At 32.3% G+C, this 27,343-nt stretch overlaps 1 protein-coding gene across 5 annotated transcripts in view; it reads left to right on the forward strand.

The window, feature by feature from the left end:
• LOC118186686 (uncharacterized) overlaps positions 1 to 27,343 on the forward strand; it is a 71,564-nt gene that overhangs the window by 19,834 nt on the left and 24,387 nt on the right. For all 5 annotated transcript variants that reach the window (XR_004757814.2, XR_004757812.2, XR_004757815.2 and 2 more), the window contains exons 4-5: positions 7,146 to 7,209; positions 22,196 to 22,253. Coding sequence is in view for 2 of the 5 variants with exons in the window: in XM_085811220.1 (XP_085667346.1) it covers positions 7,146 to 7,209; positions 22,196 to 22,253 (122 nt within the window). In the remaining 3 variants the exon portion in view is untranslated. The remainder of the gene's footprint in view (positions 1 to 7,145; positions 7,210 to 22,195; positions 22,254 to 27,343) is intronic.

A 27,343-nucleotide genomic window follows, 5' to 3' on the forward strand; every position in this document is an offset into this window, starting at 1 on the left:
CTTAATTTTGGCCAAAATTAATAAACGGTCCTTAATTTTGCTCATTTGACATTTCTTATCATTTCTAATGCTTGAAAATTCTAAGTGTGAATTGCGATTTCTCATGAATATGGAATTAAAATTACACAGCTCTTAACCAATCTGTTGGCGGATTTGCGTTGCAAATGATGATAAAAAGAAAAAAGAGAAAAAAAAAAATAATAATAATTAGCTACCCAAACGAAAGCATCGGTGTCTGATTGGCTATTTACCCAATCTTTCGAAACAGGTGTTATCCATAAATTTAGGCAGATTGTGACGGAAGCGTGAAGCCGGAACTTCTTTAAGAGGCGAAAGTGATGATGAAGGTGCTCGAGAAAAAAAAAAGGGGCGATTCTGAAAATATTTGCCAAAATTAGAGCAGTCCCAACCTGGAAGGCCACAACCCTTCCGACGCCAATAGGAACAAGATGCCTGGAAAGTGCATTTTCAATAAATTGTGGCTTCATCAAGCTGACTACAAAGACTGGATATTGATGGATGACAATCCTTATAAAGCTAAATGTGGTCTTTGTCTGAAACAAATTGAAATTTCTAGATTTCAGCGCTGAAAATTCACATGAAAATTAAGTTTCATTTTATCATTTCAATTTGTTTTTACACAGTTTTGCTTAGCTTAATTTCTGCGTTTGTTTCAATTAAGCCATAAATTAATTTTTTTATCACCTTCTACAGAGTTTATTCTCTTTTGCACATACTATATGTATGGGATATCGGGATTATAAGTTTATTTCTGCAGAGGGTCTGTTATCGATTTCGCGGGAAATGTGTTGGCTCCATTTCGATTTTAGGTCGCCAAGGGCAAATTCGGTGATGCTAGCCGAGAAAAAGTGAAGTTCGGAAATACATTTTGAAGCTTCAGTAGACAATTAAGTATTTTGTTTAATCCTATGCTGTTGATTGTAATTCATTATTTTTGCTAATGGCGATACAATTATTAGTTGAAAACAACTAATTAAAAAATTTTAATATTTTTAAAGCTGAAAACAACTAATTGAAACTAATTTTCCTGAATAAACTAGACGCAGAATTAACTTTCATGAATTACTAAAGTTATTGGGTAGAAGTTTAACTGAAAATATACATTCCGTATTATATATAAAATGTTGTATAATGAAGCATTTATGATTTGAAGGGTATCAAAATTTACAAAAGAAAAGAGCTTAATATTTATATGTTTACTTTATTAAACATTTCTTTCAATGTGAGTTGTTTGATTTGTTTTCTCTGCTAATACTTTAGACTAATACTATAGACATGTAATTTCTTGTTCAGTTATTAAGTTCCATTGTTCAAGTCCTGTAATTGCTGTGTCGAGAATTCCGAATAACTTGCCAATCAAAATTTTTCTCGTTCAGTAACCTCTCTGTTACTTTCTTCACTATCGGTAGCTGTATTTTCTGGATTTAGAACTATACTACAGATTTCGCTCTCCGTCAATTGATTGATGATTGGGAACATTGTCATCGCAATGAAAAACTTCTGTTTAACTTCCCTAAATTGTGTCGCCTGGTGCGGGCGTGCGAGCTCTGGCGCTGGTTCTGGCTTTATGTGAATAACAAATCAGTTATTCTTAATTCAAATAGCACTAAATATAATCGTTTGTCCTATGAGTATCATTAACAAAATCTATTTTTAAGATAAGAAAAGAAATTTCTGTTAAATCTCCCCTTGTCAACATTTTAGCGCATTAAACTTAAATCTATAATCGGATAATACTCTGTTATTTGGCGTCGCTGCATGAGTCATCACTCAAGTTGTCATCCGTTGATAAACATGCGGTGATGAAAGCAAAATACAATAAATAATGATTCGCGATTTCGGCATCAAGGATATAAAATATTAGTTGGTGTAAAATTAACAATTGTTTTGGTTTGAGATTATGGCAAGCATGTACGCAGCTATGGAGTCAAGTTAGTAATCACACAAATTTATGCTAAAATAATTATTTCTTCAATAATGAGATATTTTATTTAGCGCCAAACTGAGATTAAGAATCGGGATTTCCGGCATGTTTTTTTTTTATGATGAGGAAAAAAATCTAATGCGCATGCGTAAAGCATAATCCCTTCCCTCCAAAAAAGCCCTAAAAAATTGGTTGGTGGGTGACTTTGAGGTTTGGATTTTAGATCATTCCAGATATTGGATGTCCGGATCTCGGACTTTTTCTTATCTGGTCACATGGACAAACTTCTGTGGAAAGGGGCTTCTCTGTAAATAAAGCAATGGAAATTGAAAATTTAAGTGACTCATCATACATTTTTCAATGCACATTAAAACACTGAAGTATTGAAAAGAATAACTTACATAGAATCATCATCAGTCCTAAATATCATCAGGCTTACCTCTTTAGGCAATAATTAAAAAAAAAAAAAATAAATAAAAAACAGGAACATACGTTGACACAGTACCTGAAAGAGATAGCACTAACTGAATTAGACCTTTTGCCCAGGTGCAAATAGCTTATAAGGTGAGAATCGAATTCACTGCACGTAGCTAAGGTGAAAGTCAAATATACTGCATTGCACACGAACTTTACTTTCTCTCGCCAATATATATCTTGGCGCACGTTCGTTTCGTATGCCTTTCGAGTTTCATTATGCAAAATACCTAAATTTATCCTAACATCTTTGATTTATTTTGGCTTTGTGTAGTAGCGATTTTAACACCAAAAATTTCCGCTACACAAAGACAAAGTAATAAGTTAAAGAATTGCACAAACTTGGTTTCCATGTACACATTAACCTATTTTCACTTTAAAAAATAAAATCACACAATTGCTTAAACTAGTCACTGCACACTTCCTTGACTTTATCCACGTACACGTCCTATTTTCACATTAAAAAAAAAAATTAAAAAAATCAGAGAATTATACAAACTTGGCACTGTGCACTCCCTTTGTTCATTGCTATTTTGTCATCGTTTAATCCCTTTGTCATCCATATTTTCACTTAAAAAGTCAAAGGATCACCCAAATCTACAGTAGAGGTAAACAAAATATATATAGTTTGAATAAACTACATTTTAAACCAAACAATAAGGTAGCATAGAAAAGGAAAAACCTCTTATGCATCTAAGCCATATACAAAGCAAATATCCACTTACCTTATTTAGAAATTTCTTTGTCTTCAGTCTGTGTCACACAAAATTCCTTAACATAATCCAAAAACTTTCTAAAGTTATCCAAACTCGAGTCTGTATATCGGCGTCGCCACATAAATTCACATAAATAAGAGTCTAAAATATCCTCCGTACTTCCGGACTGTCCAGAAAATGGCTACTAAGTAAACCATCGTTTACACACCAGTCAATTAATGCTCTTTTCCCCTTTTGTTCCAAATCGTATGGAAACCTCAAGTTAATCTTACTACATTCAGCCATTCTACCGTCTAAACAACAAAACAAGCAATGTACTTCCTAACAAATGCACACTACAAGCCCTTACAAAACATCCAATAATTCAAAATTTACCGCAGTCATGCAACCGACTACATCATAATAGGGTTTCCATAACATTTAACTACTTGGGTTACCGTAAATGAAACAACCAAAAATAAAATCACACAATTGCTTAAACTAGTCACTGCGATAACTTCAGTTTGCTCTAACCAATGATTTTTATTTTCTAATAAATAACAAATTTTCAAAGCATTTTACCTGGATTTGTTTTTGACTCACAAAAAGTTTACCTATTTACAATAGACGCTGCTTAATGTGATCAGAATTAATGCTATTGTTTGGATATTGTTATTGAGTGGCCAAAGTCATGTTCATTTGCATGCAAAACATTGAAAATATATCTCTTATTGAGATCAACAGTTTGATAAATAGGATGAAACTGTTATGAAATATTTTTTTAAACTTACCAAATAAGGTACTGGGGTTCCAACCTTTTATCTAACAACTAAGTGTGTAGGAACCTCGTGAATACATTAATTACCCTTTATTTCTCAAAATACAAACTTCACAGTCTCAGAGCATACAGCAAAGACTCCACTTGGGCTTGAACTCAAAGTAATGAGAAAGGTACTTTTCCGTTGTGCTGGCACAGATTTCGCCAAGCAGACTTTATTGGTGAAAACACAGATACACATAAAAAATGTTGATAAACGTTAGTTCTAAGAATTTTTTATTTTGAAGGTATAAACATTTTAATGCCGTTTAAAATTTTGTAAAAAGCCCATAAATAAAGACAATAAATTTGTAAAACAAAATTAATTTAAGAATATATTATGCTTTCATGGTACACCATCCTGATTCGCCGGTTCATATCACGTGACCCCAAGTGATCTCATCTCACGTAAACTACGTTACAAAAATCTATTTCTCTCAGTAATTATCTACATTAATTTCAAGTTAAATCTTCATTTGGAATTTAAGTTTAAATGCAAGTATTATTTCAATTCTTACGAATAGCTTATTCAAATTATGTAAAACCGCAGTGCTTTACTTTGCTAGTGCATTCTCGTTAGAATTGATAAATTTAACCCTTGAATTTTCTATATTTTCAACTTCGAGTGAGCGCTGTGATTGCATCCTTATTGACTTAATTACCACGAATGGCCTTAGGACATAAAATTGAACTATCTGATAAAAATTCTATGTATTTGAATGCCAGTATTGAAAGAAACAATCAATCTGATAAGAAATGGCTGCGACTTGTTGTGAAAATGAGGAGTAAAACGTGTAGGATTTTTCTTATTTTGCATAAATTTATTTTAAGTTTTCCTGTTTTAAACTTCTCAACTGCCCCTTACATTCTCTCGCCAGAATGTAAATTTAAAGTTAAGTGAAGTGCTATTTAGACATGTGGTTATCTCAGTTTATTCAGAGTGTGTTTTGCTAACCAAGTGCACGTTTTGTTGTTATTTTGTGGTCAAGCTAGTAAGCCTCTTGGCCTTATCAGTTTAGTATCACGCCAGTTAGATTTCTGCGAGTCCACCTCTTAGGGTTAAATTGAAGTGCATTCTTGCACTCTTTATTTTTCAGATGTGATTTGTATTATAGTCTATGTTTAGTTACTACCGCAAGTGAACGGTGTTTTTGTAACACACAAAGTCCATGCCTTTCTGTTAAATTAGTTTGATTTAATAAAGGGTTATTTTGCACCCTTCTTCTGTACTGGTATTTAATTCATGCCTGTGCGAGAATTTGCCAGGTTCATTGTAGGATCTAATTTAGTTTATGTGGAAGAATAGAGATTGGTCTTACAAACGTTACCAGCGAGGATATTCCTTTTGGCATTGGTGTATCATGATTGGCGCCTGTGCCGGCAAAATGGAAAAGTACCATAAGAAATAAAACTTAACTAATGCTTAACTAAAAAGATATAGCTGAAGCTATCAAGATTTCTAAATAGTTGGCGCCTAAATATCAAATAAGCTGGCAAAGCTATCGAGGGCATGAAATGCGGCCAACTGTAGTAATATCTTAGAGAGATATGTAGCCAAAAGGTGAATGCGCGCTAATCAGAAACTCTGGCTCTCTAACGAAGTCAGTGGAACTTCGACTTAAATACCACTCTTATCATTTGCATTAACTGCGATTCTGAAAACACATTTTGGTAGGGATTTGTAAGCTGAAATTAGTAAGGACAGGAAAGTAGCTTTTAACTTAAAATCACTGTTAAAACTTAGGATAAACCTTACAAGGTAAAAATAAAATATAAAAGTTGCAAAGAATAAAAAACAAATGTTACCAAATAAGGGATTACATTGCCGAACAGCTTGTTTTAGATTTTAGACAAACATTTAAAGTTAGCCAAAAAACAGCCTTGATTTTGCTTAGATTGTGAATAACTTTATCGATTTGAGGATTAGACAATGTCACAATGTCTCTCTTCTTCAATGGGAGGGGAGGAATTCTACAGGATTTCCCCCCCTGCTGTTTATAAAAGAAAATCTCTTGGAAACATCTGCTCCAGACTTAGGTTGTGTTTTTGCCTAATTTTAAATTTTACATTTTGCATGTTCTTTTCTGGTGAATGAGGGATGTGCTTGGCGTATTAAGATTAGAGTTTAGTATCAGTCAAATAATTTTCAGAAATGTTATGCACAGTTGATAAAGAGATTTTTGCATTTTCCTAATTAAAATTTTATGTAAGTACTTAAATATATGTTTTTTGTTGTACTTAAAGTACTTTTCTGTTATGCATTCGCTAGGCATTTTGACACCCATGAAAGAGAAGTTAAACATAGACCAAGACCCAACAACTTGTGATATAAATAAGCATGTTGCCATCTATAGACTATTTTTATAAATAGAAATTGTTTACAAGTAAAACAGGTGTTTGTCTTCATTTTCTTCAGAGGTGCCAAAAAGCCTGGCAGGTGCATAGTGGAAGAGTACTGTACTTATATTTAATTTAATTTTTTTTTTAATTAAGTAGCGCAAACAGCCCTAATGGACCAAGGCCTGCAGTGCCCTGAAATCTGCATTCTTGACCATGGGCTGTGGGCTGCGTAAGCATATGCCCTGAACAAGTAGTCAGCTTGTTGCAGGATCCCCAGTGTTTAGTGCCCGAGCGAACTTGGTACTCATTTTATCGACCCAGGGGATGAAAGTCGACCTTACCCAGTCGGAGGTTCGAATCCCGGACCTGTGGTGATGCTGCGCGATGCACTAGCCACTGCGCCACCATGCCTCACTGTACTTATATTAAATTAGTTAAATATCATTGCTCATAAAAGGAAAATTTTGAATTTTCTGGAGTAGAAATTATAAATTTTGACAAATTCTATATTGAATGAAATGAAAAGAAACTAGTTGCATTCAAGTCTTAGATATGTCTTATTAGTGCTAGATAGCATTTATAAATAATTGTTAAAGTTAATACATAGTGGAAGTTATTTTACAAATATTATAATGTTTTCATAAATAGTTGTTCTATTTAATCCATATTTAGAATTTAGATATAGGTAGTTTAGCTTGTTGATTTGGTAGAAAATGTTGCAAATGTGTTTCTTAAAGACTTTGTTTTTAATTATTTATTACCTTATGGTAATCAGAAGGTCTTTATGTTAACTAGTTATCTTTTTTTTTCTCAGAACTATTTAAATATAATTTATTTTATATACATATACTTTTTCTGTCTTTTTTTGGGATAGGTTTAGGTAATAATGCATATAAAAAAGAATTCCTAGAAATACTTTGCCAAGAAGAAATCATATGGTAAGAAGTTTAAAACAATTTTTCATTCATGTATTTTTTTAATTGTAGTTTAACAAATTTACAGTAATCCATTAAAAATTAAATTTATTTTGAGATTTGAAATTATCTTCCACAGTAATTTAATAACAAAGACAAATATTATAATGTTTTCATAAAAAACACAAAATTATAATGTTTTCATAAAAAAATAATAATTTTTTTCCAATAACAAGAAGTCACACACATTAATTTTAGCAATTCAATTATAGTTATATTATGCATTGATGTTATCACCATTTTTATAATTACTTAATGTATTGCTTACCAAAATGCTAACTGTGACAACTGATTCACATATGTCTATCACTAGTCAACAAAAACTACACATTATATACATAAATAGAGTGCTAATTATACCAATACTGTGAGAGAGAGCAAGCAGAATTTTTTTTTAAATTTGTGATTTATTGAATTTGTAAAAGATAATCATTAATTGCAAAAGGGGGGAATTCTTTTAAGAAAACTGCTGGTATTATTAATTACTGATAATTACCAAGAGTGTAAAGGTATTGCACATTTTATACAAACAATGACAACTGTTGTAATGATGGAGACATAAGAGATCACCTATGAGAGTTGTTGCATCAGTGAGCAGTAGTCTCTTTGCCTGATAGAAAACAACAGCTGTTCATACTGGATACCAATTAGTTGCATAATATGGATATTACATAATATGTGTTTAAGCTTAACATAGAGTAACTATAAATAGTATCATAATATATGGAATGATACTGTAACTGAAATTCGAAAACCGATAATATAATTGGACTAACATATTGACATAAAATGATTAATGTAAATTACTGTAACACTGCTAATTAGTGGCTTCCTCAGATGACTTAATATTTTTCACATTGCTTGGATCTATGTCTGGAATATAGCTGAAAAAAAATCAGAGAAGCAAATTGTTTGAACTTGAAGGTTTATTAAGCCTCCTGAAACAATCCATGCTTTTATGTCCTGAATGTGATTGCTATGTAGCCATGTTGAAGCAGGCACTGGGTTTATCACCATTTATATCTGCCTGTTGATAGATATCATCTACTTAACACAGACAGTATGGTCCTGCATGCCATATTGTCAGAAAATAAAGCTTTCATTCCATTAAAACATATGATCTTTACAAAGCAAAAAGTGTTATTGTACAAGGTAACCAAAAAAGTTCCTGCCGTTTTGGACAGTCAGAAAGAAAAAGTCATAAAACAAATAATAATCACATCTAATCCTCAAAGTAATCACCATCGGCATTCGGTGCCTTGTGCCAAAGAGTCGCTAGCTGTGCGATGCCATTTCGGTAAAACTCAGGAGTCGTGGGATGCAAAAAAGTCAGTGAGGCCTTTTTGAGGTCTGGCCGGTTGTTGAAGGAATTCCCATGAAGATGATTGTCCGGGGAATGGGAAAGGTGGTAGTCTGTTGGCGCGAGGTCTGTGGAGTATGGTTGATGACTGGGCCAGCGACTGGAGGTAGTGTCTCCCAGCCCAGTCACTGGATGGTGTCCCTGGCCTCCCGAACTACATGCAGCTTCACATTGTCATGGAGAAGGTGTACACTCTCATGATTGATCAATGCTGGCTCTTTACACATCCGTGCCTGATGCACACATTCCAACTGCTACGAGTACAGGCCTGTCGTGATGGTTTGACCCACTGGCCAGGAGCTCAAAGTGCACCACTTTGCAACTAGTCCACCAGATACAGAGCATGATCTTGCGTGGGTGGAGAGAAGGTCTCGCAGTGTGAGGCACAGGGTCTCGTGGTGGCAACGAATGCCTGGAATACATGTCATACTGGACCCACCTTTCATTGTTGGTGAGTACTCAATCAAATAGGGATGCATTATGATGTCGAGTAAGCAGTGACAAACAGGCAGAGACACGCTGTTGCTTGTTTGCATCAGACAGCGAGTGGGATACCCACTTGCTCAGCTTGCATGCCTTTTCTATGTGGTGTAAATGGAGTCTGATCATTTCATCAGATACCTGGAATTGTGCAGCAAGCTCACCACATGGTTGGCTACTGTCATTCTCTATGGCTTCCCTTGGGGCCTCATCATCCAGTGCTTGGGGCCAACCGCTGCATGGTGCATCACTAAGAGACATATTCCCTGATCTGAATTTCTGGAATCATTGTCTAGTGCTTCGTTAAAACTTGGTAACTTCTGGAATCATTGCCTGGTGGTTCATGGCTTGGTAAATTCAGCGATTTTCAACGAGCACCTTTGACGTGTCCATTTCAATTAGTCTTTTTGTGAGTTATGTTTGAAGTACCAATGCAACACGCTTTTATACTCTATGTCAATGTCTGGACTCTCATCCTAATTACTTCATCGCCAGGTTTGGTGACTATTTTTATGTTGGGGTTCACTCTTCCAATGTTGTATCACAAACGGCAAGAACGTTTTTGGTTGCCTTGTATTTTATCATAGTAGAGATATTCTAGGTCGTCATTATGTAGAGATGTGTGTTAATGTAAGGTAAAGATGACATATCTGTTTTTAGAACCACTACTTTAATTAGATTAGAAAATTTGTTAGTTTAGCACATGTACACAGACAATAAAAATGTAAGATCTGAGTCGTAATTAAAGTGGCAGGAATCTCCATTTGTAGCATGTATACTAGTTCGCAGGTATGTCAGCCGTCATTGCACAACCAAAGCGAAGTCAGTCAGATCCTTTATGTGCAGATGCTAGAGATGAACTGTGGGGAGGGGTTAGTCTGAAATTCTGTTCTCTGCTCCAATGAGAGAGAAACCTGAGAGTGCCATCTCTTGGATTTGACTGCTACTTAAGTGTTCTTCACTGTGTGTTTTTGCTTTAATGATTTCAAGACACATTGTTGCATATATAGAACAATAACTCTTCTAAAACTCATAGCAGAGTTAGGTAGGTAGGTAAGCAGGTATAGTGCGGTCCACCTTCCTGGCAAGTCCAAGCTCGCCTTATGGCTTTTCTAGACTGGAAATGAAGGAAAAACGTAAAAGACAACACATTTTTTTATTCATTTCTGGTATAAACTAGGTCCTTAAAGTCCATGTTGCTATTTCTAAGGTCTTTTGTTAATTCACATTCAGAGTTGCCAACTCTCCTGATTTAGGCGGTAGACTCCCGATTTTCGACCGATCTCCCGCCAACCCGATTTACAATATATTTCTCCCGACTTTTTCTTATTCTTAAAATTTCTCACGATTTTTATGGAACTTGGCTTAATACTTTGTTATATGAACAAAAGTGATTTTGGACGTCTGAAAGCAATTGAATTTTCTCTAGATTATATCTAAAACAAAACCTTACGAATCAGATAACTTATGCTTTGTGAGTGAGAGCATTATACGTATCCCAGAAACATCGTTCTCCAGTTCTCCAATAAGCATCGAACTCCACTGCGTGTCAGCTGGCATATATTAGCCAATGAGGACACGGCAAGCTGTTATTTGGATGTTCTTTAGTTATTTCGTTCAATTTGTGCTGAGTTGTGTGAGTGCACGTGCCTTCGGGAAATAGTTTTAGAAATTATCATCATTTGTTATGTCTGCGAGAATGAAATACTCGTGTACGTTTCAAAAATCGTACACATTTGACTTAATCGTACACAGTTGACCTTCCATTATTTCCTCAAGGAAATGTAATAAATTTGCGATGTGCACCGCCTGTCGTTGCAATTTTTCGAATTCGCAATGTGGAAGGGCGGATGTTCTCAAACATGTGCGAACACAAAAACACAAGGATAACATGAGTTGTTTTTTTAAAAAAACGAAAAATTAAATTTTTCTTCGGAAACAAAGGACCAAAAAGTTATTAATGCAGAATGTCTGTTCTCTGCCTTTTTACTGGAGCACAACCTGCCACTGAATGCATCGGATCACGCTGCAGCTTTATTTAGAAAAATGTTTCCCGATAGTGAAATTGCTAATAAATACTCAAGTGCAAGAACCAAAACAGGTGCAATTGTTAAAGAAATGAGTTTGAAAAATAAATCTTCAGTTATTAATTGCACAAAACAGCTCCGTTCTGCCTCTCTACGGATAGAAGCAATAATACCGATTCAAAACTGTATCCAATTGTTGTTTCTTTTTTTAATCCAGATTCTTAAGAAATTGAGTGCAGTTTACTTTCTGTCCTCATTTTAGAAGGACATTTGACAGGCTTTAATATACCACAGCTAATTATTAAATTTTAAAAGAAAATGCAGGCCCTCTGGATAATTGCTTAGCACTTGGTGCCGATAATGCACCAGTATTGGTAGGCTTGAAGACTGGTGTTGCAGGCCTCTTAAGAAAGGAAAATTCAGATTTGCAGATTATGAGGTGCACCTGTCACCTCTTAAATTTAGCAGCTGAAAAAGGGGCAGCTTCTTTACCAATAAATGTGGATGAACACATTGTTGATATTTATTATTATCTTGAAAGGAGTTCTAAAAGGAAGGAAAAATTGAAACAGTTCCAACAGCTGCATAACAGCAGTTTACAATTAGAAAACTTGAATGAAGTTATAAAATCAGCTAGGATTGACACCCAGTGGAGTTTAATTGGAAAACTGAAAGGTGCTGATGGAATTTTAAAATATAGCCAACTGTCTAGAATTGTGTTGGCCATCTTGACAGTTCCCCATAGTAGTGCAGAGTGTGAGAGGATTTTCAATGCTGTTGCGTAAACGAGGACTAAATTTAGATCTAATATTAGTGATGACACATTAGAAAAACTTTTCTTAGCGAAAGCAGGCCTACGTGTCAATTGCAGTGAACAAAATTAGGAAGTTTCTTTCCTAATTTTCTAAATTAAAATTCCCTCCTTTTTTTTTTTTTTTTCGTAAACGATGCAAGTAATAAAAATGTTTTTTTATGTGTAAGGTATTTTTGTGTTGCTTGCATTTAAGAATTAGTTACTATTTAAAGTTAATTCATTATTAAAAACCATAATTTTATCATTTAAAAAGTCTTTTTAACATTGTGAAAAATCTCCTGATTTCTTAAAAGAATCTCCTGATTTTTGAGTGTCATATGTTGGCAAGTATGCACATTCTTCCACATAGTGCCTGTTATTTCCCAGCTTTATGCATAGTAAACAGTTTGTGTTTTCATGAATTTTAAGTCTGTTTAGGTAAGCCAGAAATTCACCGTGACCTGAAAGGATCTGGCAAAGGTCTTTATTTGTTATGGTTTTCATTTTTTATGAGACTTCCGTGTTTTCTAAGTAGTCCTTTCTATGGTCTGAATCTCTCCATTTTTTATTCCATTCTTTATATATATTTAGATCCATTTTCCTTATTTCTTTCTGTTTAGGTCCCCAATAATCTATTCTTACTATATTTATCTCAGTAGCAGCCTCTTTTGCAAGAGTGTCCACCCGTTCATTTCCATCAGATCCAGCGTGTGTTTTCAAGCAAGAAAGTTTTTTTCGACGTTTTGTGGAAAGATCCATATAGAGTTCTTTCACTTCTTGAATATAAAAACTTGGCTGGTCCGGGCTGGAGAGGCTTTCTAATTTGAATAAATCTAAATAGTATGCTGCCCTGACAAGTTTCCTTTATCCAATTCATTGCTTTGGCTAATTCAGCTTGATAAACAGAGTTAAGTTCCTCTAGTTTGTATTTTTTTATTTTCTATTTCACATACATGAAAATACACAACAAAAGCCAATCCAATTTCCTCTGCAATCCCAGAGCCATCCTTATATATATGTCAATTAGCTATCTGAAATCAAACTTTATCAACAGAATGACTAAACTGACAATTTACAAATGTTTAATTAGACCTGTTTTGGCATATGGAGCTGGAACCTAAACATTGACTGAAAAGGATAAAAAAGTACTTGTGGTTTTTGAGAGAAAGATCTTGAGAAGCATTTTTGAGGTATTCAAATAGATGACATCAAGAGAAGAAGAAACCAGTACATAAATCTACAGGATGTACAGGTACCCAGACATCATAAATTTTATCAGCACCCAAAGATTAAGATGGGTTGGTCACCTAATCAGAATGCTCGAAAATAGAGCTACCAAAAAAAAAAAAAAAAAAAAAAAATATTCACCTACAAACCAATAGTCACTTGGAAGAGAGGGAGACCAAAACTTCGATGGCTAGACTGTCTGGAGAGAGACTTGTCTATCTTAAAGATCATTCGTTGGAAGACTGTGGCAACAGTAGAACAGCCTATAATTCTGTGGAAGGCCATCAACCCATCTGTTAAGTGACTGAAGAAGTTGTGTATATATGTATATATTACAAAATTCCTGTCTTTCAGTCGATGACTGTTCTTTTGTCTGTGAGTGCATAAGCTTCCTTTGCCTTTAATCTTGACCTCCTAGAAATACCTCATATCTGAATCATCGAGTTAGATGTATGAAATGTGAAGTAATCATGTTATTTTGGAAGTTATCAGATTTGTTATATTTAATATAATGAGTCAAGTTTTCATACACTTGTAGGCATGTCACTGAATTCAGGCATATTCTTTGTATGATATGCAGTCAACTTTCGATTAACCCTTTTGGTCGTAATGGGCATATACGTCTCAGAGATTAAGTTTCATGGCCTATTGGGTAAATAAAACCCAGTTTTAAATGGGTTTTTACTCTTACAGTGTTTTTAAGGAATTAGGGAACAAACGTATGACTAGAAACCTGGCAACATTTTTAAATTGCAAATGGCGCGCTTATGTTTTTGAGCACGCCGATTACTTAAATTTTGATTTGCCTCTTTTTTTTTATGGTAAATACAATTATATCTAAGGAATGCTTAGTATGAAATAGTTCTTATTGTTCTCATTAAGTAGTAATTTAACTTAATTTTAATGTCACATGTAAGAAATTTTGAATAAATTCTTTTTGTGGGATATATTGTCCCAATCGTATTGAACAGTGGGTTAGTATGTCCCGCCACTGATCCAGTTACTGCATGCTGATATATTATGTTTATGAAACATATATGAAAAATTTTGTTGTATATAAACTGGTGCATGTGACAGAGTTTATGTTTTGTGATATTCACATTATATATTACCACGAATTTTAGTTTTGTTTTCTGAGAAAGGGTAATATGGGACATATTGTCCCAGGAGATTTCCAGGAAACTGGAAGTGTTCAAAACTTTAAACTCATGTTACACTTCTTTTAGTGTGTCAATATTAAATTAAGCTTCTTTTCGTAGTTAAATTTTAATTATGCAAAAGTCGGATTGAAAGTGTTAACTGGACTTTGTCTAGAAACAAAAGTGAAGTTTGTTTATTTTGAAATGATGGGGAAATTTCAATCATAAACTAATGGCATAAAACAAAACTGTTTATGAAAAATACAAAAAGTAAAGGTTGGTTTATTAGATTACGGCAAAGCACTCGAGGGCCATCTACCTTAAGGGAGGGATGCCTTCGTGGAGGAACAAAAAGGAAAGGAAATGTGCCTGGGATATTAGCAGTGATAGCATATGATGTCGTAGTATTTGGAAACTTTTTTCATTCACAACAGTGCTTAATTTAATTGCATGAGCCCAGAATATATAGACATCATTAGATCCATTAAAAGTAAATTGCTCAGAAATCAATCAAGTGTATCAAATAAATCACACTGACTGCTAACATTATGTACACTTTGCAAAAAAAAAGGGGACAGTTCTATATCTCCAGTTTTACTCGGCCGATTGACAAAATTCAACTTGTGTTTTTCATGTTGTGAAAGCATGACTTAGGATATGTATTAGATTAATATATAGCATTGTTCTAATATAGGTATTTTGACACAAAATGAAACTTTTTCTGAAATGACATGCCAAAGTTTTTCCATATTTTGACTCTATGACTCAAATTTTACCAAACTGCCACGTTTCATAAACATCGCACAAGTAGTTTTTAAAAATTAGCTCTAAAAATTCTATTTCTTCAGTGTTAATTGAATTTGATATGTGTTTATTAATTGCTCTTTTTTATTAAACTTACTGGATTCCTTCTTCCAGAATTTGAAATTTAGGCTTAATCCAAATATAATATTCACACATTTTTTATGATTTATTTTTTAAATTTGTATTATTATAACTTATAAAATATTTAACATAATCTTATAGATTTATTTCTAAGCACACCTGCAAAAAATTAGAGTTTTTTATTTAAAATTTTCTGAGATATACATGAATTTACATAGTGGAGCGTTTTGAAATTTTGCATCTTATTTTTGAGCAATAATAACACCAAATATGGTTTATGCACTCTCTTAAAATCATTTGAAAGTATGAACGATGATTGTTCTTCCACTCATCTGCAATGTAAAAAAGAAAAGCAAAATAGGTTGCTATAAAGTTCGCCAAGTAAATTATTCTTTGTGAAAACTGAAAAAAATATGGCAAGATAAATCTTTGAATTTCTCTTTAAATTTTGCACCAAATTTTACAAAATTTAATATTTAGGCACAATTTGAGTCGTAGAGTCGAAATATGGAAAAAAATTTTCATGTCATTTCAGGAAAAGTCAGACTTTGAGTCAAAATACCTATGTTAGAACAATGCTATATATAAATCTAACATATATCCTAAGTCGCGCTTTTGAGACATGAAAAACACAATTTCAATTTCGTGAATTGACCCAGTAGAACAGGAGGCATAGAAATGTGCCCTTCTCCCCCCCCCAGTGTACTTATTCTGCTGAATAAGCTGCTTGAAAATACAGGTAAATTGTTAACAGCATATTGCTGCTACTAATAATATGGGCTATTCCTCTTTCCTACATCTGTTTAGGAAATTATGATAAAGTACCTTAAAATTAATTTTAGAGTATTTGCTTGGGGAATTTTCTGCAAGAAAAAAAAACTGCTATAAAATTTCTGCAGGAATACAGAATTTAGCCACAATATCTGTAAAAGAAAAAGATGAAGTAAATGTTTGGTGAATTGCTGAGGTTTGCATGATGCTACAAAAGTATATGATGTTTTTTAAGCAAAAAGAGATTGCTATGTATTTGGTACAAAAGAGAATAGCTCAAAAATATAATGAAAAGATTTGGTAATGAATGAAAGTGTGTTATTTTTTAACGTATCATGTAATCCTGTAATTTAATCAAGTTAACCATGTAATTTAATAAGTAAATTTTATATTTTAAATTAATAGAATATATTTTTTCATATGTTGGTAATGTCTACAAATTTAGATTAATACAGTCAAAAGTCGTTAATTCGGACACCCATAATCCGGAATGATCTATAATCCGGACCTCAAAGCTACAAACTTTCTGCGCATGCGTCGCGTTCACGCATGCGCACAGGCGTTTAAAAGTGCGCGTAAGACCTTTACGTCTGCGAATATGTTTGTGCGCATGCGCGTTTAATGTGTGACGGACGGGATAAGCTAAGCTAAAAATTCAGTTAATGTTGCAGATTGCGTTGTTCCTTAATCTTCGAATTGGATCCGGCTTATTATTTTTTGCAGACTGTTAGAGCAATTTCATGAAAGTAAGCTTGAACTTTCGATTATGTCAAATAGAATTTCCGATATATATTTACTAATATGTAATTTGTATCTACAAAGCGAAAGTATGTTTTGAAATCCGAAATCTGTTTATCAATTTCACTCCGCGGATTGGAAGTTGATCTGTCAACACTATCCTTATCTTCAGAGCAGATGTTTTTATTTTATTTGGCTTATAATTCCTTACTAAGTCTAGTATTTCATCTCGATGTACTCCGTCTTTGATATGATTTAAATCAAGTTCCTCGTCTTTGATATGATTTAAATCAAGTTCCTCGTCATTATAATTCACTTCCGATAGTGAAGAAAGTGACCCAGAGGTTATTGAAAACGAAAACATTTCGATTGACAAATTAGTCGGCATTCTCAACACAGCAATTATAGGACTTGAACAGCGGAACTTTGTAACTAAACAAGAAATTATGTCTGTTTAATAGAATTAAAGAGAAAGTATTATGACATGAAATGAAGCAACTTACATTGAAAGAAATGTTTAATAAAGTAAACAAATAAATATTAAGCTTTTTCTTTTTGTAAATTTTGATACCCTTTAGTTCATAATTGTTCTTTATTTCATAAATTACGGTTTCATATTTTTAATTTTGTAATTTCTGCATGCCATCTTACCAGATTTAAACTGATGATCTGTAATCCGGAAAAATCGATAATCCGGAATCGCCGAAGTCCCGACGAGTCCGGATTAACGACTTTTGACTGTATTGATAGTTTGGGAATCTTTCTAAAAAAAAACTTGTGAAAACATTAACTTGCACCTGCTATTTACTTTTCAATAATACTCACATGTTGTTTCCTTAGAATATTTTTAAAAATCGTTATTACTAGGCCATACTTCCAAAATTGTTTTCAACTATTCATCAATAATGTCATTTTTTCCTGTGTACCCTCTCCACCTAAATTCCAAAGAATATGATTGGAGGTAGTTTCGTATTATAGTGGCCCCAAAGAGTGAATCGCTAATCAATCTAGATGTCTTGCCACAATTATAAACAAAGTACTGACAATTACAAGTTGCAAGTTATTGTCATTTTCAGGACTGTTATAGTATCAGTAATTATAGAGTTAATCAAATCTGCATACTTCTTCTCTTCAGAGATGAATTCCTCATGTCACTGATCTTCAAATATTAAATCAAACCATTTACAGTGGCGCACATTTGTTTTTGGGCACTTCAGTTCATCACCTTCATTTGCAAATATCAGTTATTAAATATTAGACTGACAAAATATCTTTTTTATTTCGTGCATACTATAGACCATCTCTTTTAAAACCTGCTTCTTTTTGAAAAATGTATTCAAAATATTTCTTATTAAAGGAGTAGTTAATTCAAAAAGTTCAGAAAATAAATTCGTATTTGGACACTTTGAACGAGCAGTTTATAATTAATGAAAAATGAAAATAGCACAACATGCAATGCTTTGTTAGACACCCTTCAGATGAAATTATATTTCCAGCTGTCTTGGAATGGATTTAACTATTTTTTTTTTTTTTTCCGTTAAAAAATGTTCCGTTTTATTCCATTCCTCCATAAAAATTGCTTTTAATACAGTTTTTGAAGAAATGCTCCATTTATTTTATTTTCTGTAACTTGCTCCACATATGTTTGATAGGATTAAAGTTAAAAAAGCATGGAGTTTTGATAACTTCAGGAGAGCTGTATGATAACCACAAACATTCATTTAGGACTTTATGTTTAGGGTAGTTATACGGACAGAATGTGAATGTATTTTGCATTCCAAGTTCTCTTTCAGATGCTTTCAGGTTTTCATTAAGAATATTTTTAGTCCAAAGGAAATAGCCCAGAAACAAAATACCGAAACGAAATTATTAGCCCTTCTGGGCTATTAATTTCATTTTGGCAATTTGCATCAAAAACTTTAAATGTTGGTTCAGTTTCCAAACTGTTGCCACCAAATATTATAGCCCTATATTATATTTAAAGGAATTAAATAATGAAGAATGTGCATAAATGTATGTTTGTTTCTTGCATTGTGATAAAACAACAGTACCTAGAGCCATCCAATTTTGAATTTGTTTTCTTATCGATTTCATATTTTATAACACTTTAACGTATTTTTGATTAACAAACTCGATGATTCCAAAACGAGCAATGGCAACACTATATGGGGGAGGGGGGTATCTCCAGCGCGCGACACCTTGTATCAGAAATTCTAAAGATATGTGCATTTTGAAATTGTTTTGTGATATTTCTGTTGAACTGAATTTTATGGCTTAAGTGTGAAGAACATGATATTTAATAAATAATGGTAACCCACAAAACGTTAAAAAAAAAAAAAAAAAAAAAAAAAAAAAAAAATCCCTTTGGGCGTAACATAAAATCTGAAAGCTTTCAATTTTTTTTTTATATACTGAACCATATTATTTTTTATAAAAAGTAAATTTTCCATCTTAGAGGCAGCAAAGCACATGTAACTTTAAGCTTTAGAGTTGGCAATTGGTTTTTTGGGAGATTCAAATCTTCATTTGGCTTTTGCCTCAAAATTACTCATCGACTGGACCCATGTATACAGTACAAAGTTCGAAATCCTGACTCGTCAGGACTTCGGCGATTCGGGATTTTTTCAGATAATAGATCATCAGTTTAAATCTAGTAAGATGGCATGTAGAAATTATAAAATTAAAAATATGAAATCGTGATTTATGAAATAATAAAGTATTTATGATCTGAAGGGTATCAAAATTTATAAAAAAGAAAGCTTAATATTTATTTGTTTACCTTGTTAAAGATTTCTTTCAATGTAAGTTGTTTTAAGTTGCTTTGTTTTTTGTGCTAATACTTTCTCTTTGATTCTGTAGACAGACATAATCTCTTGTTTAGTTAAATTGTTGAAGTCCTGTAACTGCTGTTTCGAGAATTCCGAAAATAACTTGTCAATCGAAATTTTCTTGTTTTCAGTAACTTCTCGGTCACTTTCTTCACTACCGGTAGCAGTATTTTCTGGATCTAGAACTGTACTACAGGTTTTGCCATTCATGATATAAAAACTTCTTTTACATCATCTTCATTTATTACCGCTTCTCCACATTTCTCTACAAAATTCGTTAATTGGAAAATTTCACCTTTGTTTTGCAATATCCAAAAACCTTTAAAATTAGCAGCTATCATCATCAAATTTAGCTATCCTTCACTATACATATTTGGCTATGCATCATGAGCTTGGCGACTAACAGCAAGTTCTGATAAATTTTATCTTGCTTCTATCGCACACCGAGACAATTAAGCCTGAATTGTATTAGTTTAGTTAGTTATTATATTTATGTCTATGTCTTGCATATGCTTAAGGCTTATCAGATTTCTGAATAAATAAAATCCCACCTTATATTTAAGCCTTATTGAGGGCCGGCGCTAGATATCTTACCGCCTGATGCAGTCTCTGTGAGTCCTAAATTCTGCGATTGAATGCTGCCATACGAGCCCTGGCACTGGTTCTGGGTTTATGTGAATAACAAATCAGTTATGCTTAATTCAAATAGCCCTAAGTGTAATCTTTGGGTCTGTGAGCATCATTAACAAAATCTTATTTTTAGCATATGCAAAGAAATCTTTGGTAAATTTTTCCTCGTCAACATTTTTAGTGCATTTAACTTAAATCTGTAATCATCGCCAAGCGCAATGTCAACATAAAAGGTTATAACACTTCTTTATTATTCAATTACTAGCATAAAAAATTGTTTAGGCATCGCTACATGAATAATTACTCAATTTGTCATGTTTTGTTAAACATGCAGTGATGAAAGGAAAGTATAATAAATAATGATTCACCAGGTTGGCGTCAGATCAATGATGTATCTGTGTGGAATGTTTCGGTTTAAGATGTATACCAAGCAGATAAGCAGCAAAAGAGCCAAATTACTGATTGTACAAATGTAGGCTAAAATGATTGTTTTTTCAATAACTAGGTACTTTATTTAGCGTCGAAGTGGAATTAAGAATCGGGACTCTCCAGATGTTTTATTATGCATGGAGGGGGGAATGAAATTTGCATACATAAAGCCTATGAGAAAACGTTGTTTGTGGTTTTGAGGTCCAGATTTTAGATCATTCCGGATAATGGACGTCCAGATTTTGGACTTTGTACTGTATTAAATTTTGACTCATCTGCAAATATAACATTATTTCATTATGATAAATTATTGCTTACTGTAGAATTTGCATTGTTTTTATGTAAACTGAGAATTTTCTTCTTGCTGATCGCCAACTGTATCCATGTGTCCTTATGACTTCTAATAATTTTCAGATTAACTTCTATTACAAACTGTTCTATTCAAAAAGTCTACTGCAAGATTTACAGAACATATTTTTTTTTATTTGCATTTTGATTCCTTCATGTTATCTTAGAATGTAGCCCAGATTTCAATGCATTTTGAAGAGTTCCAAACAATTTTTGTCATTTTAGTACATAAAAGAAAGTTGAATACTTTGGATCAAGGATTTTATTAAATATATTGGATACATTTATCATTTTTAAAATCGTGAATAATTAACTGTAGAATAGAACATGTTAATTTTATCAACTTTCCTTGTTCACTTCAGATAGTTAATATATTTTGCTAAACAAGTAAAAATTTTCAAATGCAGACATTGATGCTTGTCATGTATTTTTATTTAAAACAAAAGCAAAAAAAAAATTTTTTTTTACAAAAGACATTGTCTTCCAGAGCATCTCAACAAAACTTTCGAGTGTCTGAATTATTCAGTGAGTTACCTGTTAACACTTTTAGAATAAGTTATCTTAGAGTAAAAAATATTTGATTATATTTATGTTGTAACAAACACTTTTTAGAAAAAAATAATGCATTAGTAAAAAATCTGGAGTCTATGTTTCAGCATTTAAAACAAGATCTGTACAAATAAATTTCAAAGATGCAAGTGTCTAAAAACAAATGTGAGCCTCTAATTATGGCATATTAATTTGATGATAAAAAATGAATTTTGGGTAATCATATAGTATGCTATATACCCATTTAGTTAGTTATTTCATAAATGATGCTGTTAAAATGCCATTTTTAATTTCAAACATGCCATAAAATGATGGGACAAAGAAATGGTTAAAACAGCAGTGAATTTTAGTGCTACTATTTAAAAAACGAACAACTAACTAAGAGTGGTAGATCACATATTGCATTATTACTGAATTTTGGATTTCTGGCCATGTAAATTAATTAATTGTTAGTTAAAACTTACTGATTCCATTGGTGTAAAAGTTATTTAAAAATAACATATTTTTTATTTGTATTTAACTTATTTTGCTTCCTATATATAAATGAATAGTTTATTTTATGAGAATGAATGAAAAGACTTCTTAACAATTTTGTAACAAAATTATTAATTTCTAAATTCAAGGGGCACATACAGTACATCTTAATAGTGCATAAAAGCTCCAAGCTGATGTTGGATATTATTCTGGCATGTTTAGCAAATTATTTGTAACTAGTTTATCTATATCTATTTATAACTGTTTCCTAGGAACAATGTGAAAGATGTGCAGAAATGGTGGCTTCAGGTGCAAGATTTGATTACTAAGGTGAGACATACTTTTTGTTTTGCATAAATTTAACAATTATTTGCACTTCCTTCACAGAATTTTAGAAGATTCATATTTAATTAGAATTGATCTCTTTTGTTTTACTAATTCATGAATTTACCTTTGTTTAAATGAGAAAGGAAACTAACCCTTTTTTTCTGAGTATTTTTTTATGTTTTACAACAGTTGCTTACCCCCCTTTCAACACCTCGGGCGCAATATGTTTCGGAACACGTTGGGGCGCATTAAGCCTGAGAGAAACTTCTTGATTTACTAAATGTTTTTATACATAAAAAGATTTTTCTTACAAAAATCAAATGCTATTTTTTATTATTATCTTCTACAAGTTGTAAAAATACTAAAGGAGCAATAAAACAATTTTTATAGTCTTAAAAGAAAACTATATATTAAAACAAATTTTGTAAAATAACTTTTTTATAAAGTTGTACAAGACTAATTATAGATTTAAATTTAATTAAAACTTGAACATAAGTATAATCTCCCATTCATTTGATTGATTAGGAGATATGTGTCCGTTTACTTCTCTCTTCGGAGAAATGAAAACAGCATATGAGAGGCAAGTTTCTGTGTGACACGTTTTACACTCGTATTATCCTAATCTTCTCTTACGAGTCTCCAAATAGCATGTTTCACATTTGCATCTTTTTGGAGGTATCTGTGGCTTATCGTAATTTTGGTTGGGAGCATATCTCTTTAATTTTTGTTGTAAGTGTACTGACATTTCAATAGAATTCAGACTTCATTGAGCAAGTTGTCCAAACATAAGTTCATGAGACAGTTGTTTTATGAACAATCTTTTTTAAGAGCTGTGTATCCGTCACCTACATGTGCGATCTGAGAACTGATTGAAGCAATGTTCAACATTCTAAAATGATTACCATGGGCCACGGTTTTACATTCCGAAACACATTATATGAACCACACATTTTATCTATACAATATCTACTCTTAGCTTGGTTTCATTGTAGAAACTGATTATCTCTGGTTTCTGATTTTTGCAGTAGAAATATCAATAGCTTGGCCCTCATACAATGATGGTACAAGAAGGATTTTTTTTTTCTGGGGGGGGGAGGGGTAGGACACCAAATCATTACCATCACTACTGAAGCCAAAAATTACTGGAGTGTTGGGGGTCTGGCTTTGTCCTAAATAAAAATCAGTATTTTCTTCAATGTTGTCTTCTTCACTTCCCCTCTTGTTTTGTCTCGGATTTCTCTTCATGTTCCTCTACACCATCTTCTGAATCAATATAGCTTTCGACATCAAAATCTTCATCTTTGACATCTTTATTGTCTTCATCTGATACCTCCAATAAATGGTGAATTTCTTCAAGGTGTTTCTCAAATCAAACTTTTTTTGGACATTTTGAAGTATATATATTATAATGTACTAGCAGCTTCGCTGCCAGCCTTCGTCTGGCTTTTAAATGTACTGAAAAAATAGCTGAAGGCAACACCAAATGTTAAATTTAAAAACTGCTTAGAATTTTACTCTGCAGAACAACTTCATAAAAAAGTTATTACATATAACAAAATTACAATGAAATAAGCAATATCCCTTAATACAAATATTAATTATCCTAATAAATAAATTAACCAATTTCTCTTTGCAAAATCTTAAGAACTTAAATGGTATAAAGGAGGTATAAGGAGGTTATTTCCTAAAAAAATCACTCCAAACTTTTCAATACCTTAAAGACAGTGAAATGAGCAATAAATAACATAAAAGAATACAAAAAACAAAAAATTCTGAAAAGAAAAGTATAATTAATGATATTTTATCTTATATTTTCAAGAGAAAAAAATTACAATGAAATAAGCTATATCCCTTAATACAAATATTAATTATCCTAATAAAAAAAATTAACCAACTTTCTGTTGCAGAAAAAAAATCATGCAAAACTTTTCAATATCTTACAAATAGTGAAATAAGCAAAAAATAGCATGAAAGAAACTCAAAACAAAAAATTCCGCACAGAATTTTACTCTGCAGAAATACTTTATCAAAAAAAAAAAATCAATAAATATGTATTATATATATAAAAAAAGACAATGAAATATGCCAATCTCTTAAAAACAGTGACATAAGAAATACTATGAAAAATTGTTGCCAAACCCATATTTCTAAAAGAATGAAACTATTCAAAATGATGCGATTTCATAAAAAATCTATCAACAACAATAAGACAGGAAAATTGTTGCCAAAATCACATTTTTAAAGATGTGAGATGTGTACTTGGAAGCTTCATTTAAATTATTAAAATTTTTTTTAAAAAATACAAAATATTATCACTTTTCCAAAATTCTTTTTGTAAAAGCAGTCGCAAGGATAAAAGTTTAACTTGTCCAAAAATGAAAGAAAAATAAACTTTTTTAGAAAAAATCCCGTTGAAAAGGCGTTAAGCTCCCTTTGTTAAATAAATTCGTATTTAATCGATTTATTGAAACACGAAATTTATTTTAAGTTCGTAAAATAGCTAAGTGCCTACGATTCATGATGATGTGAAAATGGAGTGTGTAGAGTAAAATCTCGCTTTCCTATAGCCCACTATGTCTCAAAATGACGCGATTTCGTCACAAAACATAAAATTAAAAACATTCTAATTCGAATTTCGAAAAAATCGCTTCGAGGTCCACTGGCTCTTGCACCAAATTTTGTAGCTGTGGGTCTATTAGCTTATGCGCAATGCAAACGAAAGACACACTGACACACACACACACATAGACTCTTTCTTTTATTATATGTAGATATTAATATTTGTATTAAGCGATATTGCTTATTTCATTGTAAATTTTTATATGTAATACATTTAAAAAAAAAAAAAAAAAAAAAAATTTTTTTTTTTTTTTTTTTTTTGAATGAATGAAGTTGTTCTGCAGAGTAAAATTCTGCTTAGTTTTTAAATTTAATGTTTAGTAATACTCCCTTTAGGCATTTTTCCAGAACATTTAAAACCCAGACGGAGGCTGGCCGCGTAGCTGCTGGTAATTTAATATAGATAAAATAATTTAATACAAAATATATACAATTTACTATAAATATTTCACAAATAAAAGTTAGTTCAAAAGATATGCTTTATTAAAAACAAGCCGCCCAACTGGTACAAAGGTTAGCTTCGCTGACTGAAGGGCAAGGGTTTGAATCCGAGAGAAGACATGGATGTTTGTAAATGTATATTTTAAGTTCGTAAAATAGTTACGTGCCTACATTTCATGAGGATGTGAAAATGGAGTGTGTAGAGTAAAATCTCGCTTTCCTATAGCCCATTATGTCTCAAAATGACGCGATTTCGTCAGAAAACATAAAATTAAAAAAAAAATTCGAATTCGAATTTTGAAAAAAATGACATGGAGGTGCACTGGCTCTTGTCTAGATGCACCTATGTACCAAATTTCGTAGCCGTGCATCTATTAGCTTATGCGCAGCGCGAACGAAAGACACACTCACAGACTGTTTCTTTTATTATATTGTTGCGTGCGTACGGGTTCGTTTGAATTGAATGCACAAGTCGATGAAAAATGGGCAAAATTTATTACTATCACAACAAAAATTTCCTCAGATATTCTTTCAGTATTACAATATCTCACAGTAGTTATCTTAACTACTCAAACGCTCAACAGAAGGTAATTCAAAATAGCTAAAGAAAGCTAATCCGCGAATTCGCTACAATCAACAAGTGCAGTTTTCTAAACAAACTCTTAAAACAACAACAAGCTAACTAAAATAACTGACTGACTGAATTGAGAGGTTTTCCTCCTTTTTATAAGATTTTTAAATCGCGCGCGAGAACTTTCTCGAAATCAAAAAAAGATATTTATTAAATGTTAAATGCACGCGCTCGTGTATTTTCAATTTTCCGGCTTGGCTTTCCTTTAATATTCATCAGGCGCTGCACTGTGCGGGAAATAAAACCATTTAATTTGCAATTCAACTAACATAAGCTATTTAAATACCAAATCCGTAACACTATGTAGAGATAATAGTTTTAACATTTTGAAGTATATATATATTCTAAAAAATTTGGTTTGCTACTCTTAATTGACTTTAATTATTCTAGTCTTTACTTGCTAATTTCTCTAAATTCTACTTATTTAAATTTCTTTTTAATTCTAGTTCACAACGTTTGGTTTTACTTTTGGTTTTGAATTTTCCTTTTACCCTTGCCTACATGGATGACGAAACACAATCTGAATAATTGAAGAGTTAGGTTTGGAGGCAACTTCTCCTTGATAAGTCTGTCTCCTGCCTGCTGAACAATTATCCACTTATGCATTTTTATAAATTTTTAGGATTAAAAAACTTGGAATTATTTATTATACATTTAATTATATATTCAGAGATTTTGATACTTGCACTTGATTTACATATCCTCTCAGAATTTAAGTGTTATTGTAGATTAGTTTGCAGTAATAATTAATCATTTATTTGTAATTCAATTTCATTTAAAATTTTATTAACTTTAAATTTGCTTTTTACAAATAGAGACTGCTTATTTAAATTTTATTTTATTTTATTATATTCTCTTGAAACTGTTATAATATATAAATATTTATAATGTTGTTACAAAAATGTCTTTGTCAAATTTTTTAATAAGTAATATTTTAAATTATTAAAACAGTTTACAATTCATTACATGATCAGGTGCAATGTATTTGAAAAGCCAGAGCCAAAAAACATACTCAGTTTTGTAAATAATCATAAAATATTTTATTACACGAAATTGCTAACCAAAAAATGTGATACAGTATTCAAAAACTGCAGAAAACTTGCATGCCAAATCACAACGTAATCGGGCGCAATATGACTATTAGATCATTTCATCTGTCAACTGGAAATGAAGACATATTCACTGGCTGACTTTACGACTCCCAGTGATACTAGAAGACTGTATAGGTTAACTGTATAGAGAAGGAGTGATGACGGTTGATGGAGGCAGGGCAAACAAAAGTGCTCGAGGTGTGCCTGGCAGGTCCAATGTACCCGACAGGGTATTAATAGTGTGCAGAATATTTGTTGACAGCAAGAAGTAAAACTACAAAACTTGCAACTAAAATTATATAAAAGCACTA

This window comes from Stegodyphus dumicola, chromosome 2 (assembly GCF_044657685.1).
Source record: "Stegodyphus dumicola isolate Sdum_Otavi_A_Nest chromosome 2, ASM4465768v1".
Taxonomy (NCBI): Eukaryota; Metazoa; Arthropoda; class Arachnida; order Araneae; family Eresidae; genus Stegodyphus; species Stegodyphus dumicola.